This window comes from Hydra viridissima, unplaced genomic scaffold (assembly GCF_058129835.1).
Source record: "Hydra viridissima isolate aposymbiotic clone 2 unplaced genomic scaffold, HvirCarnegie_v1 scaffold_3, whole genome shotgun sequence".
Taxonomy (NCBI): Eukaryota; Metazoa; Cnidaria; class Hydrozoa; order Anthoathecata; family Hydridae; genus Hydra; species Hydra viridissima.
Genome location: NW_028324302.1, coordinates 1,230,094 through 1,246,567, shown reverse-complemented (window position 1 = coordinate 1,246,567; position 16,474 = coordinate 1,230,094). Strand labels below are relative to the sequence as shown.

The 16,474-nt window shown below is 27.5% G+C and overlaps 1 protein-coding gene across 9 annotated transcripts in view; it reads left to right on the top strand.

Annotated features, from left to right (window-relative positions):
• Window positions 1-15,562, top strand: part of LOC149890536 (polycystin-1-like protein 2) — a 31,402-nt gene extending 15,840 nt beyond the window's left edge. For 4 of the 9 annotated variants that reach the window (XM_090081913.1, XM_090081918.1, XM_090081917.1 and 1 more), the window contains 22 exons: window positions 2,993-3,293; window positions 3,650-3,883; window positions 3,977-4,102; window positions 4,308-4,473; window positions 4,989-5,038; window positions 5,154-5,417; window positions 5,545-6,237; window positions 6,575-6,790; window positions 7,250-7,370; window positions 7,543-7,705; window positions 9,660-10,026; window positions 10,260-10,392; window positions 10,699-10,925; window positions 11,012-11,117; window positions 11,219-11,266; window positions 11,349-11,650; window positions 11,868-12,054; window positions 12,575-13,213; window positions 13,384-13,662; window positions 13,898-14,167; window positions 14,760-14,897; window positions 15,037-15,562. In XM_090081913.1, coding sequence (XP_089938039.1) covers window positions 2,993-3,293; window positions 3,650-3,883; window positions 3,977-4,102; window positions 4,308-4,473; window positions 4,989-5,038; window positions 5,154-5,417; window positions 5,545-6,237; window positions 6,575-6,790; window positions 7,250-7,370; window positions 7,543-7,705; window positions 9,660-10,026; window positions 10,260-10,392; window positions 10,699-10,925; window positions 11,012-11,117; window positions 11,219-11,266; window positions 11,349-11,650; window positions 11,868-12,054; window positions 12,575-13,213; window positions 13,384-13,662; window positions 13,898-14,167; window positions 14,760-14,897; window positions 15,037-15,230 — 5,224 coding nt within the window. In that variant the 3' untranslated portion in view covers window positions 15,231-15,562. Of the gene's footprint in view, window positions 1-2,992; window positions 3,294-3,649; window positions 3,884-3,976; window positions 4,103-4,307; window positions 4,474-4,988; window positions 5,039-5,153; window positions 5,418-5,544; window positions 6,238-6,574; window positions 6,791-7,249; window positions 7,371-7,542; window positions 7,706-9,659; window positions 10,027-10,259; window positions 10,393-10,698; window positions 10,926-11,011; window positions 11,118-11,218; window positions 11,267-11,348; window positions 11,651-11,867; window positions 12,055-12,574; window positions 13,214-13,383; window positions 13,663-13,897; window positions 14,168-14,759; window positions 14,898-15,036 lie in introns of those variants that run through there. The other 5 variants (XM_090081915.1, XM_090081914.1, XM_090081916.1 and 2 more) reach the window with 5 other exon arrangements.
• The last annotated feature ends 912 nt before the right edge of the window (window positions 15,563-16,474 follow it).

Below are 16,474 nucleotides of genomic sequence, written 5' to 3'. Positions count from 1 at the left end.
AAGAACTTCAACATGAAGTTAGTTGCATAAGTAGTAATTGCAAATTATTGCAACATTTTGTTAATTGCAACAAAAGAAAGTAGAAATCATTTAAAATTGATATGAAGCTCAAATTGAAATAAAAATGCATCATTATTTTTACATCAGGTAGCAAAAGTAAGGAAGAAATTAAATTAAATTCCCTTTCTGATAGTTTTAAATGATTTTATATGATGGCTAATATTTGATGATTTTGTGTTTTCAATACAACCACCATAAAAACATAGTGGTTTACCCTTTTAGAAAACGTTTTATCATCTAAAATTTGTTCCAAATATGTTTTATGCATATCTGCCTTTCAATAATAGGTTGAGAAAAAGTGATTTTCAAAGTACCAGTATGCTTCCCGAATCCTTTAGCTTAAAAGCATTCATTCTTAAAATAACACTCTAATAAAATGAGCCACTAATGAATTAACACCATAATAATAGATTTAATAAAAAATATTTACATAAAAAAATTTTAAAATAAAAATATTTATACAAAAGTATTTCTACACAAGTTCAAGATTGAAAATAATATGAGAGCTGTACTTGTATATTCACTGAAAGTCCATCTAAGGATTTTATAATCTTTGGTAATTGCATTAATTATTAAAATTTTCATCAATAATCATCTACATTTATCTTAAACTGGATTAACTGGAAAATGTTTAGATGTTTAAACACTTCTATCCATTGAACATGCAAGATTTAAAAAATTTTTTTATCAAAAGAATTGCTATTTATCAATCAATCAATCTATCTATCTATCTATCTATCTATCTATCTATCTATCTATCTATCTATCTATCTATCTATCTATCTACATATATGTATATATATATATATATATATATATATATATATATATATATATATATATATATATATATATATATATATATATATATATATATATGTATATACATACAGTGGCGACAAAATAAATAGCGCAGATTGATGTTTAATATGTAATGATATATTTTCAAGAAATCTGAGTTTTTGGGATCTAAACTTTTCCAGCCAAATAAAGTATTATTTTTAGAAGATAACATTACTGAGTAAGAAAAGAGAATAACTTCGTTATATAAAAAGTGCAATCGTATAAATAATTTAGAAGTACAGAATAAGGGGGCAATTTAAATAGCACACCCTGTACAAAATTATCATTTCATTATTTTGCTACCAAAATCATAATGGTTCTTTGTATAAATAGTTTAGAAAACTTTATTAGAGGTAAATAAATATTTAGTGGGGCATCTTTTTGAGTAAATAACTGCTTGACAATGACAGCCCATTGGCGAGATCAATTTTTAGCATCGTTCAGGCGTAATGGCGTCCCAAGCAGCCTTCATTTCGATCAAAAGTCAGTCTAAATTTGTTGCAGTTGACTGGTTTATGTTTCTGTTAACTTCCTCCCACATATTTTCTATCGGATTAAGGTCTAGTGACTGTGCGGGCCACTCCAACACAATCTTCTTAGCGTTAAACCACATTTTAAAACTTTTGGCGGTGTGCTTAGGGTCGTTGTCTTGTTGGAATTTCCATACCAAAGGGAGATTTTCCTCGGAATATGGCAACATGACGTTTTCAAGTATTTCTTTGTACATGTGTTGATAAATTGTCCCTTGAATTCTATCACATTGCCACCACCATGTTTTACAGTCTTAAGAGTATAGCGATGGCTGAGTTCTTGGTTTTGGGGATGACAAATATATTGTTTTCCGTTGGATGCAAAACAATTAAACTTAGACTTGTAAGTCCAAAGCACATTTTGCCAAAAACCTAAATCTTTGTGTAAGTGCTGTTTTGCAACTTCAAACGGCTGACGAGGTCACGTTTTGAGACCAATGGTTTTTTTGGGCAGCCCTTCCAAATAGCTTATTTTCGCGTAAGCGACTTTTAACAGTGCTGACAGACAGATCGAGTTTTAAATTTTGAGCAATTTGTTCTTTAATTTTTGGTACGCCAGCAAAAGGATTCAGCTTAGCAATACGGGCAATAGCTACGTCTTCTCTGGGGGTTGTCTTTCTTTTGCGAGACTTGAGTTTTTTATTGCCTAATGAACCAGTATTGTTAAATAAATTAATAGCATTAATAACAGTGTTACAAGAACAACCCAATTTTCGAACTATTTCAGAATTGTTCAATCCTAGATCTTGAAATGCCTGTATTTGTCCTCGAAAGACATCTATTCCATGCTTACCTCGTCCCATAGTTGATAGATAATGAATTTTATTTTTTTGCCAAATGAATTACAAGAATATTCTTTAAATACTGAATAGAATGATTCTCTTTTGATATAACAAAAGAATTTAAGTTTTTTTTAAATAAAAAGTAAATGTGTGCTATTTAAAATGACTGCCAAAAGGTAAACATGACTGCTTAAATGCTCAAAAAAAGCAATTTTGAAAGCTATAAATGTCAAATGAGTATTTCTGTTCCAAAAGTTGGCATCAAAATGTAAAACCAAGTGATAAATATATATATATATATATATATATATATATATATATATGTATATATATATATGTATTATATATATGTATTATATATGGATATATGTATATATATATATATGTATTTATATATTTGTATATATATATATATATATATATATATATATATATATATTTATTTATTTATATATAAATACAAATATATAAATACATATATATATATATACACACACATATATATACATATATATATATATATATATATATATATATATATATATATATATATATATATATATACATATATATATATATATATATACATATATACATTTATAACACATATATATATATACATATATAATACATATACATATATATATATATATATATATATATATATATATATATATATATATATATATATATATATATATATATATATATATATATACAAATACATGCGTACATACATACATACATATGTACTTGCATACTTTTAAACCACTTTAGTCCTCAAGTTGGATATGCTTTTACAACCAAGTTCAGCATAGTTTGCCAGAATTGGACAGATAGAGAAACCAACACATTTAACTATCAAATTTATTACGACAGTGGCCAATCACAAGTAGCAAAATTTGATTCTAACATGATCAGTTGCTACTTAATGCTAAATGCTAAAACAACCAATCAGTCAAGTCTGATTGATTTTCCACTCGGAGCTGGAAAGATATCTAATAATTATACTGTCGCAATCCGAATCAGAGTCTCTGGTATGTACAAAACATTCACAGATTACAATATTTTTGTTCAGGTAAGTGTGAATGGAAATTTTTTTCCATTAATATGGATCTGTTAATTTTAAATGAACTTCAGGAACATGGAAAAAAATTATAATTAAAAAGGCATTTATTCCCAATACAAGCAATTAAAGTAATAAGCCAAGTAATAACTCAGAATATCATAACTATTATTTATATTTACAGTGATCTAACATACATAGGCATTTTTTTTTATTAAAAATAATATTATATATTATATTAATAGCCATTTTTGTAAAATAAATTATAGATCTAATAATAATAGACTTCTAATTTTCATATCTTTAAACTGAGTGCATATTTTTTTATATAAATGTTATGCATTCACACTGAATTTTTAAATTTTCAGGTGCTGCCAAATGAACCATTTGCTGACTTTTCTATGTTGGCTATATCTAACTTAGATTTCAAAGATAGTTTTGGTTTTTCAAACTCTTTGCAAGCAATTACCAATGTTGCAAATGATGAGTCACAGATTTTGAATCAATTAACTGCACAAAGTGTTGATAATTTGACTGGGCTTTATACTATTGATGAAGAACTTAATCTTCAGAAGCAAACTAAATTGACAAACCTTCAAAAGGTAAGCATTTTATGTTTACAAAGTTTATTTGCTATATCATTTTGAAATTAGCAGCCAAGTGATTGAGTTTTTTTTTTTTTTTTTAATTATAAGGTTCGAACAAAAGCAATTGACTTGCTTTCAATGGCAACTCTAAATGATTTAAATGATTTTAAGTCTGCAGCTGATGCTTTGTCATTGTTGTTGATTACACCTGCTGAGATAGTTCCACAGGCCCAGGTGCTTATGATTTTTAATTATAGTTAGTATTTTATAATCCAGTTAAAATCAGTTTTTAAATAATTGTGTTTAATGCTGTTATCACCATAAACATGTTTGTTGTAAAAAGTTCTTTCTAATTCAATATATGAAAAAATTTTTATTTATGTTGCGTTCTGAGAAAATAATTTGTAAAGTTTACCTTTTGGTTTTTTAATCACTCTAGAGTAATGCAGTTGATATAATAAATAAAATGTCTGGTTTGTTATCCAAGGAAAATCTAAAAAGTGTTGGTTTTGAGGAATTTAAAATAGTTTCTCAGCCTTTTCTTCTGTCAATATCTAGTTTATTCCTTACTCTGTTGAGCTCCTCCTGGTTGCCAGATTCAAATAGTAAGTTAATGTGTCTTTTTTATTTGAACCTTTTTTTATAGGTCTTAATAAAATTTACTTAACATATTTTATAATGATTAACTGGAAAACTCATGTAAAAATTCAATATTATGTTAATGTAAAAGAATGACATTTCATTTTTTACCCTTTTCTTGATGTGAATGATGTTGTGACCCTATGTGTGAAATATCACTAAAATGTATCTATATACATTCTATATATATCTATATATATATTGAATGTATAAAGATAAATCTTATATATCACATTAAATCTTCAATAAAATTTTAACTTAAGAAATGGTTTTCTGCATTTAATAATTTATACAAGTTTTTTTATAATAAATAATTTTTATGTAGTTTTTTCTCAAAGTTCATTTAATATAATTTATATAGTTTTTACAAATAAGTTAGCTAATGCATGTTCAGTTATGCTCATGAATAAACATTTGTAATAAGCATACTTTGTGATTCTGTATAAGTTAAGAGCTGTTCTTTTTTTTCTTTAAAAAAAAGGTACAGAGAATTTGATCAGTTCAAATAGTTTTACATCACGTCCATCTGTAGTAAGTTTTAAAAGTCAAATAACATTTTTTGTAATGCTATTAGACAAATCTTTATTTAGGCACCAAAAAATAATAACATTTTCATATATATCGAAAAAAATTTGATTTAACTTAGAACGATAATTCTGAACTTGTGAGAAATCTTTTCAAATCTTTGGATGCTTATTTTTGTGCTGTACAAGATTACAAACTTCCTGGTGAAATTGCTACAATTGGTGACACCCCTGCTTTTAGCTTTTTTCTTATGAAAAATTTTGGCGGTAATTTAAGCAACACCGTTATTAAGTCTACAGAAAATGATGCAGAGGATGGTTTCACTCTCCCAGAATCAGCTAATATTTTCAATAAATCAATACAGGACTCAGTGATAACAATAAATGTGTGTTTGGATATACTTTATTATGTTTGAAGTGCTTTATAATTTTATAATTGTTAAATTTTATTTTACAATTTGTCATTGCCATTATAGATGTTTTAGAAACAGTTACTTTTAAACAATTTTTTAGAGTGTTAGAATGAAAAAGCAACCATTTACATGGGATTTTGAGAGATCTAACAACATTGTGTCTGAAGTGCAAATTCTTTATTTTACAACATTAGACAGGCAAACTATCGAAGTAAAGAATTCTTCACAGCCAATTAAAGTTGCCATAAGAAATATACCAGAGAAGGTTTTAGGTCAAAACATTTCATTATCATTGCCAAACCAAGTACAAATAAAATCACTGAAACTGCCATCAGCTCATTGCAACATGCTGTTAAAGTTCACACCGTTAAATGATCCAAGTAATCTGACAACGCTTGTTGTTTATGTTCAGTATGGGAAAGTTCCAACTGAAAATGACTATGATTTAAAAATCAATTTATCAAATAAGGGCGGAACTACACTTACCAAGAATTTGAAACCTTTTTTATTACAAAATAATCAAAGTCGAAATCAGAATGCACAGCTGTTGAAAGACGGATCACTGTTTTTATGGGATTTCCAAAAGTCAACATATAGTAAAGTTAACAAAACAATTCTTTATCTCTCTTTTTGGTACACTGGTCCAATGCCTAAATCAAAAGTTGAGTCCAATCCTTATACCTTTAGTGAGATAGAACTCAGTGGATCATTTGATTATGAGATGAAGTCATTTTACATAGAGTGTAATTATTGGAGTGAATTTAAAAACAAATGGATGTCAGATGGGTGCGAGGTATAATATTTTATTTTTTAAAAAGTTATTTAACCTGGTTTAATAGAGCAATATTCAAACTGCTTAAAAATATAAATGTCTGGCAGTGTAATATTTGTATTGATTGCTGACCAAGGCTTTAAACAGTTTAAAAACAAAGACTGATTTGCTTATCAGTGGTTGATATAAACACTTTCCTTAAAACTTTTCTTTCTTTTTTTGAAATGTCAATAAAGTAAATTCATTTTGTAAGTAGTTTTTTGTTGTTTTATTTGAAAGTTTTAAGTTAAATTGCTTTATCTTTTTAGTCAGTTCAATTGCATGTCTAAATATTTTCTTCAACCTTTTTTTTGTGTAGCTTGAACATGAATCATCTTTTACTATGACAAAATGTAAGTGCAATCATTTGACTGCATTTGGTGGTTTTTATGTGGCACCAAATGTACTTTCTACACCTTCATTGGCATTGTTGAAAGAAGGGTATTTACTTCTTACTGTAGAAAGCTTTTTCATTTTGTTGTGGGTTCTTGGTTTAGTAATTGCTAAAAGGATGGATAAAAGAGATGAGGCCAAAGTTAGTAATAAATATTTAATTTATATTTATGTTTGTATTTATATTTGTGTTTTTAATTATTGTTAAAATACTAAAATATTAATTTATATAATCAAAACTTCAGCATTTAGTTTGAAGGGGCAAGTTCTTGCATTTAAAATTGAATTGAAGATATTTTTAAAGAATGTAAACAGATTTCTGCTTTTTTTATCCTTTTTATTTAATTTCCTAAAAAACGTTTCATTGAAATCATTAAATAAAGGTTAAATGATAAAGAAACAATTTAGATATATACAAAACTGAAACTGAGTTCTAAAACTAATATTATTATAAAGTCTGGTATAAAAGCTTCATTGCGTAAGTATAAATATATTAACATAATAATATTTTTTAGTTTTATTAAAACTCACAATTACTCTAATCTCTCTAAAGTAGTGATGAAATTAATATCTAAAACACTCACTCAAAACCATTTTTCAGCCATCTGTTCGGCCGTTAGTTGATAACAAGCATGAAGATTGTTATTTGTATGAAATTACTGTTACTACTGGCAGTCGCAGACATGCTGGCACCAACTCAAATGTTTTTATCACATTATACGGTAAAAATTCTTTTTCCTTTATCATTTAATGTTTTACATTAGAAAAGGTACTTTTAAATATGCAGAAAAGAATTCAGTCGTAAAAATCTGAAGGATTTGTTATTGCTGATAGTTAGGGTTTTTTTAAAAAAATTGTATAAGGTTTTTGTGTATTGGTACTCAACACTTACAGGAGATTTGAACGATTCAGGAGTTCGCCAGTTAAGTGATGAAGAAAGGGTATGTTTCCTAAGATCCAATGTGGATGTTTTTATTATGAAGACATCGGGCTGCTTAGGAGATTTGAATTATATTCGACTATGGCATGATAATACTGGAGGTGGATGGTATTTGAGGTATTTTTAAAATTATTTTTTTTTCTTTTTAAAAACATTTTGAATTTTAGTGAAGATTAATTTTAGTGTCCCTTTTTTTTAAAAAAAAACAACAAGGAAACTAAGAAGTTATATATGTGTGTGTGTGTGTGTGTGTGTGTGTGTGTGTGTGTGTGTGTGTGTGTGTGTGTGTGTGTGTGTATTTAATGGTATTTAATTTTCTTTTCAGTTTTAGGTTTTTTAAGAGTTTAATTTTTTTTTTCCTATGAAACATTTTTATTGCTCAGTTAAAATCACAATGATTGGGTCCTTTTTTCAGAAATCAAGTTTTTAATGATGGCTTAAGCTGGATCCCTTTTTTTAAAAAAAAGTAGTAGATGTGTTAAGATGTTTTACATGTTCTTTACAATTATTGACAACTTAAACATAAGTTTTTATATAAAAGTAATTTTCCTATATACATTGAATCTATGAAGTTTTTTATACCAAAAAAAAAAGAGGAATTTTCCTTCTGTATCAACACTGTAAGAAAAAATACCACTGGATAAATTAATTCAATTTTCCAGGAAAATACAAAACTTATACATATATATAAAAACTTCTATTTTATTAGGCTTTTTTACTGCTTTTGACAGTAAAGTTTGTTTTGTTTTTTGTCTTTATTGGGTTTCTAGAGTAGTTACACTTTCTAGAAACCCCATTTTCTAGTAATAATAATCAAGAATATCAGTTTTACACCTGGTAATCTTAAATGAATTTATCTTAAATGTTTTGCGGTTTAATGGTAGCTGCCAAATTTTCTGAATCTAATACTGCAGCAAAAGTTTTTTAAGTATTTGCATTATATTTAAAAGAAAAAGATATTTAATGTTCTTTAAAATATATTAAATCAAAATGTCTTATTTGAAAAGCTCTTCCTTTACCTTCAATCAGCTATCAAAATGTGATCAGTAAATTAGCCACTAATTTCTTTAACAATTTCTTTAAACTCTTTAAGTTTGAATGTAATCTGCTGCATGATATGTTATTCAACACTAACCATATTCTGCAGTTTAATGACAAACATGCATGCATGCATGTATTAAATACTATGTTGAGTTCAAAATAAGCATCTATATTTTCATTCAAAGCCAAATTATGGGAAAGTATAGAATGCATCAAAATGTTGAGACTGATGCATTTAATTGAAGGTAATTATATACTCAATTGCTTTATGCTTATATCGAAATTGGAATTATGTGCCTTAAAATTGACTATTATTTAATTTAATTGAAAAGTTAGATTGTTTTTTTTCCCTTTACAAGCCTAAAATTTGTTTTACTTTTAATGCTACAGTATTCATCATTGACAAAAAAAGTTAAGGTTACTATTGTAAATTATTTTATTTAACTTGAAAATACAGAACAGCAAAAAAGGTGATAAAAGTACAGTTGGCTCAACAGCATAAGAAAAACTGATTGAATCTATTGACACTTTGTAACAAAAAGTTGGCATTACGGAAGAATAGCTGATTTTGTGCTTTAAAGTATGAAAAATTGCCCTAAAAAAACTTGATGTTAATGAAAACTGTAAAAGAACTGCAAAGTGCTAAATTTAACATTTCAAATTTCTATCATTAGTTTTGTCTTCTTCACTTCCCTTGGTAATAGTTTCACATTAACTTACTCTCATGAATAATGACATGGTTATTTAATATTTCCAGCACTGCTGTTTAAAAATGATTTTAAGTTAAAATGAAAATTAAAACCAGGTTAACTATAATTATAACCAATCAAAACAATAATGACTAATTTAATGCTTTCAGTAAATGTCAATCAAAAATCAAATGTCAATCAAATAAAAGGACTTTACTGTGTAAAATATTGACACAACAATAATATTACAACAGTTTTTAAAATAATTTTTATTAAATCTACATTTGTTTTTTTTTACATTTTTTTATTTGAATTCATTATTTTGATAAAAATCCATTTAGGAATGTAGTGATTGCTGATATGCAATCAAAAAAACAATTTCAATTTATTGCCAATCGTTGGGTAGCTGTTGACAAAGATGATTTTTCATTAGATTTGGCAATACCTGCTTCAGGATCTGATGATTTGTCAAACTTTAATTATCTTTTTACTACAAAAGTACGCCATGGATTAACTGAAGATCACATATGGTTTTCAATATTCACTCGCTCTCATTTAAGTAACTTTACCAGAAGTCAGCGGTTTTCTGTTGCTATTTGTCTTGCAATGACTTCAATGACAGCAAGTGCAATGTTTTTTGGAAAAGTTCCTCCAGGGAATCCAGCAACAGAAAACAAAATTGCAATGTTTTCTTTTACTTGGATGCAGGTGAGAAACTTTTTCAGCAATGGAAGTCCATATCATCTTTGTTTTATTGCATCACACTAACTTCACATGTTAAAACCTTTTAGTAACTTATTTACTGTTGGGTGTTTCACTGACTGTCATTTTATTTGGTGCAGTCTATGGTCTCAGAATAAGGCTTGATACTTTTTTCATGAAGCAGGATTTTTTTTTTTTTTTTTGTAAATTAGTTGATTTAAAGTTTATTTGTATTTAAGATCTATGTTGGAGTTGTTTGTGCGTTGATTACCTTTCCAGTTAATCTACTGCTTATTCAGCTTTTTCGCTTGGTTGCTGATTTTAGGATTAGGCAAGAAAAAAAGTGCATTAGATTATTTATTCGTAATGGAGGTAATAGCTAAATTCTACATTTAGCTTGTATTTGTTAATTATTTTTTCATAATTGCTTAATGTTTGCTTTAGTTAAAATAAATATTATTAATCAGAATCAAATATTAACTTGTTTTTAGAGCATTTTTTAAGCGCATTTATTTTGACTTTCTCAACATATTTTTTTTGTACAGCCATAGTATCTCTATCATATCAAAGTTATACTTTGATGTAATATTGTTTTCTTTTGTTTTATTTTAATCAGATTTTATAGCTTCATTTTTATCCACTGGTTTGTAAATAACATTTTTTTGCTTTATTCTAAAGATAGCACACAACAACAAAGTTTCACAGACATTAAAGAAGAAGCTAATGCAATCTTCACTATAAAAAAAAACCCTAAGAGTCTGAATCTTTCTCATTTGCTTTTGTCTATTGTTTGGTTCATTTGTGTTGCAACAATCATTTGTTGCAGTTTTGTGATTTCTTTGTATGGAATTTCTTTTGGAAACAAAAGGTCTTTAGATTGGTTAGCAAGCATAACTGTCTCTATGGTGAGGACTTTTTTTGTTTAGTCAAAGCTTTTTTTATCTGTATTAATTTCTGAATATTAAATTTATTAGCTTGCAATTTCATTTAGGTACAAGATGTTTTTCTACTTCAACCAATCAAAATCTTCTTCATGGCTTTTTGTAGTGCATTTGCCATTAAAAAAATTGGTAAAAAAGATTATCAAACTAAACTAGGTGGGTCATTAATTTAGAGTTATAGATTTAGTTCCTAATCATTAAATCTCAGAGGAATTATGGACTAATGACATTTATTTACTTTTATGACAAAACAATAGTTGACGATGAAAGGATTATGTTATCCAGTGTATACGCAAAGCTATCAAGTAAGTTGCTTATTTGGGTTTAGTCAATTTAGATGCTTTGAGTTCCATGTAAAAAAGAATGAATAAGTTTGTTTTACAACAGGTAAAGTTGTAACACCTGATGGCAAAATATTTCACACCACTAATGAACCAGTTGCCTTGGACAAAACAGGTTCTGTTTTGAAGCCACCTGATGCAGCTCTGTTAAAGAAGATGAGAGATACAAAATTAGAAGAATTAAAGATCCAGGCGACTATTCATGATATTTTTTTCTACTGTTGCTTTACTCTAACGGTGTTTTTTCTTGCTTTCTTGTCACAAGACAATTCAAAATACTTTCAAACTCTTGATATTGAAGGACTTTTTAACCCACAGTTTAGATCAGATGGTGGGAACAATATCCAGGTATTCATGTTTTTTAATCATTAATAAAACACAAAAATCATCATTATACAAGTTTGATTACACACAACCTAAAATATCTTGATGGTTCTCCTGAAATACAACATGTATATGACTAAAGAGTCACTTTTTGTCACACTACCTAATTAAATACGTTGTACTTTTTTCAACTTCTAAACTCGTTACTCAGTTTCTCTTGGTTTAACTATTTTTTCTTTAGCTTCTATCACAAAAAGACTTTTGGCTTTGGCTTGATGATCAGTTTCTTCCTCAAGTGTATCCTAATCCCTGGTTTAAAAATGAAAATAGAGCTTATGAAAAGGATTTTCCTGGTCAACTTTTCCTAAATGACCTTAGCTCAACAATTGTCACTGGAATAAGAATAAGACAAGTTCGTATGAAAACATGTGAGTGGTAGTGAATATGAATTAATTTCATGTGTTTTAAATGTTTTGTTTTCATTTTTTTTTTGCCTCAAAAGTTTTTTGTTTCAGAGCCAAGCAAATTTTCGACTCAACATTTTAACAGACCAGTTTGAATTATTTGAATTTTGATTACCACAAAAATGCTCTGAACTTGTATTTCAAAACCAGTATAAACTGATGTTGGTGCTCTGATGTAATATCTGCTGCTATTTTGAAGAACATTGTCATCTTTATCTAGCCAAGTGATTTGTGCCTGAGGCAATAAACTTAAATTTTTATTTAAGTTTATTGCCTCAAATGTTTTTACTTTTTGTATGTCTCATGAGAAGACAGCATAAATCTTCCGTTTGTGGCTAATTTTTTTAAAGTACTTTGTTGATTTACAGGTCTTCATATATAAGCTCAGCTTATTAAACGACATCATATACTCTAAAATTAACCTTGTTATACTTTTTCTCTATTTTGTTTTGTAAAGTTACTACATTTAAACTTTTCTTTGTAGATTCCTGTTCAAAAGCTGCATCAGTGGCAAACTTATCAGTTCTTGATTGTATTTCTGCATACAAGCCATCTGTGGAAGAAACAAGAGATTTTGCCCTAAACTGGTCTTTACCTAAAACATTCAATTCACAATTTAATTTTTTCTCAAAGCCTTGGAGGTACCAATCATCTAAGGAGCTTGATGGGTATCCTTTTAGTACTAAGTTAGAAACATACTTAGGCGGAGGATATGTTGTTGAAATTTTTCCAAAGTTTAAAAACAAGAAAATTATTGACCAGTTAAAACATCAAAAATGGATTGATCGTCAAACAAGAGCTGTGATCATTGAGTTTGCTTTATTTAATGCTGCTACAAGTTATTTTAACATGGTAACAATTGTGTTTGAGTTCCCACCTTCTGGTGGAATGATACCTTATTTTGATGTAGCCACTTTTGATTTATACACTTCAACATCAAATAACAATGTTGCTCAAACTGTATTGCAGATATTATTTATTTTCATGATGTTTATTTTTACTGTTCGTGAATGCAGAGTATTATATAAGAGAGGGTGCAATTACTTCAGAGAGTTTTGGAATCTTGTTGAATGTGCATTGATTTTATTTTCTCTGCTAGAAGTGGCTTCCTACTTTTACAAAGGTTTTTGTTGTTTTGAAACCTTTTTATTGTTAAAAAATTTTGTTATTCCTACAGTTTTTTTAAAGCAGGAAATAATTTCATTGAAAGTTTTTCATTGTAAAACTCTGCATGCTTTTTGTCACTGTTTTATGATGTATTGCTGTTAAAGCTTTTCTATTTTTATTTAAAAGCCAAGCTTATTGATGATCTTTTGAAATGTGTTCCTGATAAAGAACCTCAAAAGTTTATCAATTTTCAATTTGCAGCTTATTGGAGCTTGATCTACACTCACATTATCGCATTAATTACTTTCTTTGTAACTATAAAGTTCATTAAGCTTCTGCGATTTAACCGCCATATTTCAATGCTATCAATTGCTCTAAATATTTCGTGGCACCCTCTGTCCATGTTAGGGATAATATTTATTCTCATTATGCTTCCAGTTGTTATATGTTCAAATATGATATTTGGTGAGTGCTTTGTTACTGATTTCATCGTCACCTTACGTATTTTTTTGAAAACGAATGTTTTAATATTTTGCGATATATATATATATATATATATATATATATATATATATATATATATATATATATATATATATATATATATTTGTATTTAGCCTAATAATTTTATCTCTGTTTTCTTTTCTGATATATTTGAGGCTTAATTTATTGTCTTTAAAATAACTATAATTCTTTTTAGGCGAATTACTTGACGGCTACCAAAGTCTCTTTAAGTCAGCTGCATCGGTTATTAGTTTATTATTAGGAAAGTTTAGCTTTTATCAGTTTAAAAATGCCAATGGTGTGCTGGGTCCTATTTTTTTCTTTGGATTCACCATTTTCATGAATTGGATAATTATGAACATGTTTATATCTATCCTAAATGATGCATTTAAAGTGGTTCGTTTTAACAATGCGCTCCAAGAAAATCAGCTGAAAGTCCTTGATTCCTTTGTGAATCATTTGAAAGGTAAACATTTTATTATTAAGAAAATTTTTTTGTCTGCGTTTTAAAATAGATTGCTTTTAGGGTCAACACATTTTAAATTGTTAACAACAAAAAACCGTTTCCTTTCTGCATGGGTTTTGAATTTAGTGTTTCAGCGAATCTATAAGTTAAGCTTTAAAAAGATAGATAAACAATTTTACCCAAAATGATGTTGTCTGTTTTAATTTGGATTAAATATTTAACCAAATGAACCGTTAAAAAGTTAAAAAAATGCTCAAATAATGTCTTCATAAGATATCTTTATTTCTATAGACTAAAGCTAATTAAATACACGTTAAGTTCAGAGAAAAAAAGCTAGATGTAAATGGGTGCATAGTCTTGTAACCAATGTATACTTAAACATACACAATATATGTGCATAAATTATCTTGAAAAAAAGAAATGCTCATAATTTATTAAACTGCTAAAAATGCTATATTATATCATGTTGATAGTTATCTAAATGTTAGTTCTGTCGATGTAGTCAAAATGAATAACACAAATTTCGCTTGTAAATGTTAACATAACATTTAACCTTGCGTTTTAATTAATTTTAGTTGACATTTTTTATTAGATTGGTTTAAATGTGAGAGTAAAAAAGAAGTAGCAGGAAAGTTATCCAATCTAAGCTTAATGTTAAATGCAGAGAGCTCTTCATCCTCTGATGTTGATGCTCCTTTCAACACATGTCCATTGAATGAATCTTTAAAAGGCGAGTTTTATCTAAAGTAACCTTACTGTTTTAACAATTTATCAGTAAATTATTATATGGCTTCTTGTTTCTGAAGTGAGCTTAAAATGTAAAATACTTTTATATTTTTATTCTTTTATATACTTTTATATACTTTTAGAACCTTTAAATAAAGAAATCGCTGAGAGGTTTTCTAACAATGAGAGTTTGTTAGAAGAAGATGATGAAAACGTTTTAAACGAAGCGCTCTATAAAGTTATCTATTGCATTAATTTTCTACACTCTCATGATTTAAATCTTTCTAAAGATGTGGACGAATGTCAAGTTGAAAAATTACTCAATAGCTATTTATAAAATGACAATTTGATTTGCAATATGAGATACTTTTCGAACTTTAAAGAGTTTGATAAATATTTTGGCATCTTAATTAGAGATCATAGTCTTAAATTTTAAAATAAGCTTTCACGGTTTCATAAATAATCATTTGCAAAGGTGTTTTTTACGCTTACGTTGCCAGTTACGTTGGGTCGTTACGCTTACTCGCAGATGTTGTTCTGTGTTATCATTTTATTTTTAAATTTTAAAAGTAAAAATCTGTTAAACACTATAAAATATGAAATTAGTTATAAAAATGTTTAGTTTTAATGAAAACGAGTTTTATATGCAAGATAAAGATATTCGCTGAATTAACCGGGTTTCATTTGGAAACAAAAGTTTCATGCATATCAAAAGAAATTTATAGAAGAATATTTCTTAAAGAAATTTTTTTAATAAAATGTCTCATCGGAATGTTATGTAATGAAAAGAATTATCATATATTCTCTCTGTCCCAAAATACTGTTCACATTTCTGTTTTGTATCTTTTTTTTTAAAACCTGAACAGTATTTTGGTAAAGAAGAAGTAATAAATAAAATATTGCTGCACATGCATGTTTGCATGTATTTATCCAGGAATATGTGCATGTTTGTGTGCATGTATGTATGTATTTATGTGTGTATGTTTGTATGTATGTATGCTAAAAACAGCATTACTTTTTTAAACTGTAAATACCAACTGCAATGTACTAATTTATTTAATGTTCAAGTTTATTTCATCTTCAATTATCCTCATATCTCAAAATCAGTTTAAAATCAATCCATAATTATTTATTACAATTTGAAATAAATTTAACTGAGAAAGTTGAAAAAAATTTTAGTATTATAATAAGAGGCTTTTTATTTTTTAAATAAATGACTTTACCAAATCATAAAACTACAATAATTAAAACTATTATCAGTTAAGAAAAGAAAATGAAAACGGAAGCTTGAAAGTTAATTTTTCTGTTAAACTATGTGAGATTTTAAAATTGCATTTCAACAGAGCCCCCCCCCCTCCGCCCCGCAATTACGTTAGAACAAAATGCTAAAAACGATAGCTGAAAAGATTAAATTTGACTTAAAATGTTGAGTTTTTAACTTGGTCAACAATTTTTTTTAATAAATATCCATCTTTTTTTTTGTTTTTGATGTTTAAAATGGAAATGTTTTTTATGATTTTGGCACTTTTTTTCATATTTTGATTGTAAATGAAATATTCTCTATTATTCTGCCATCAAATG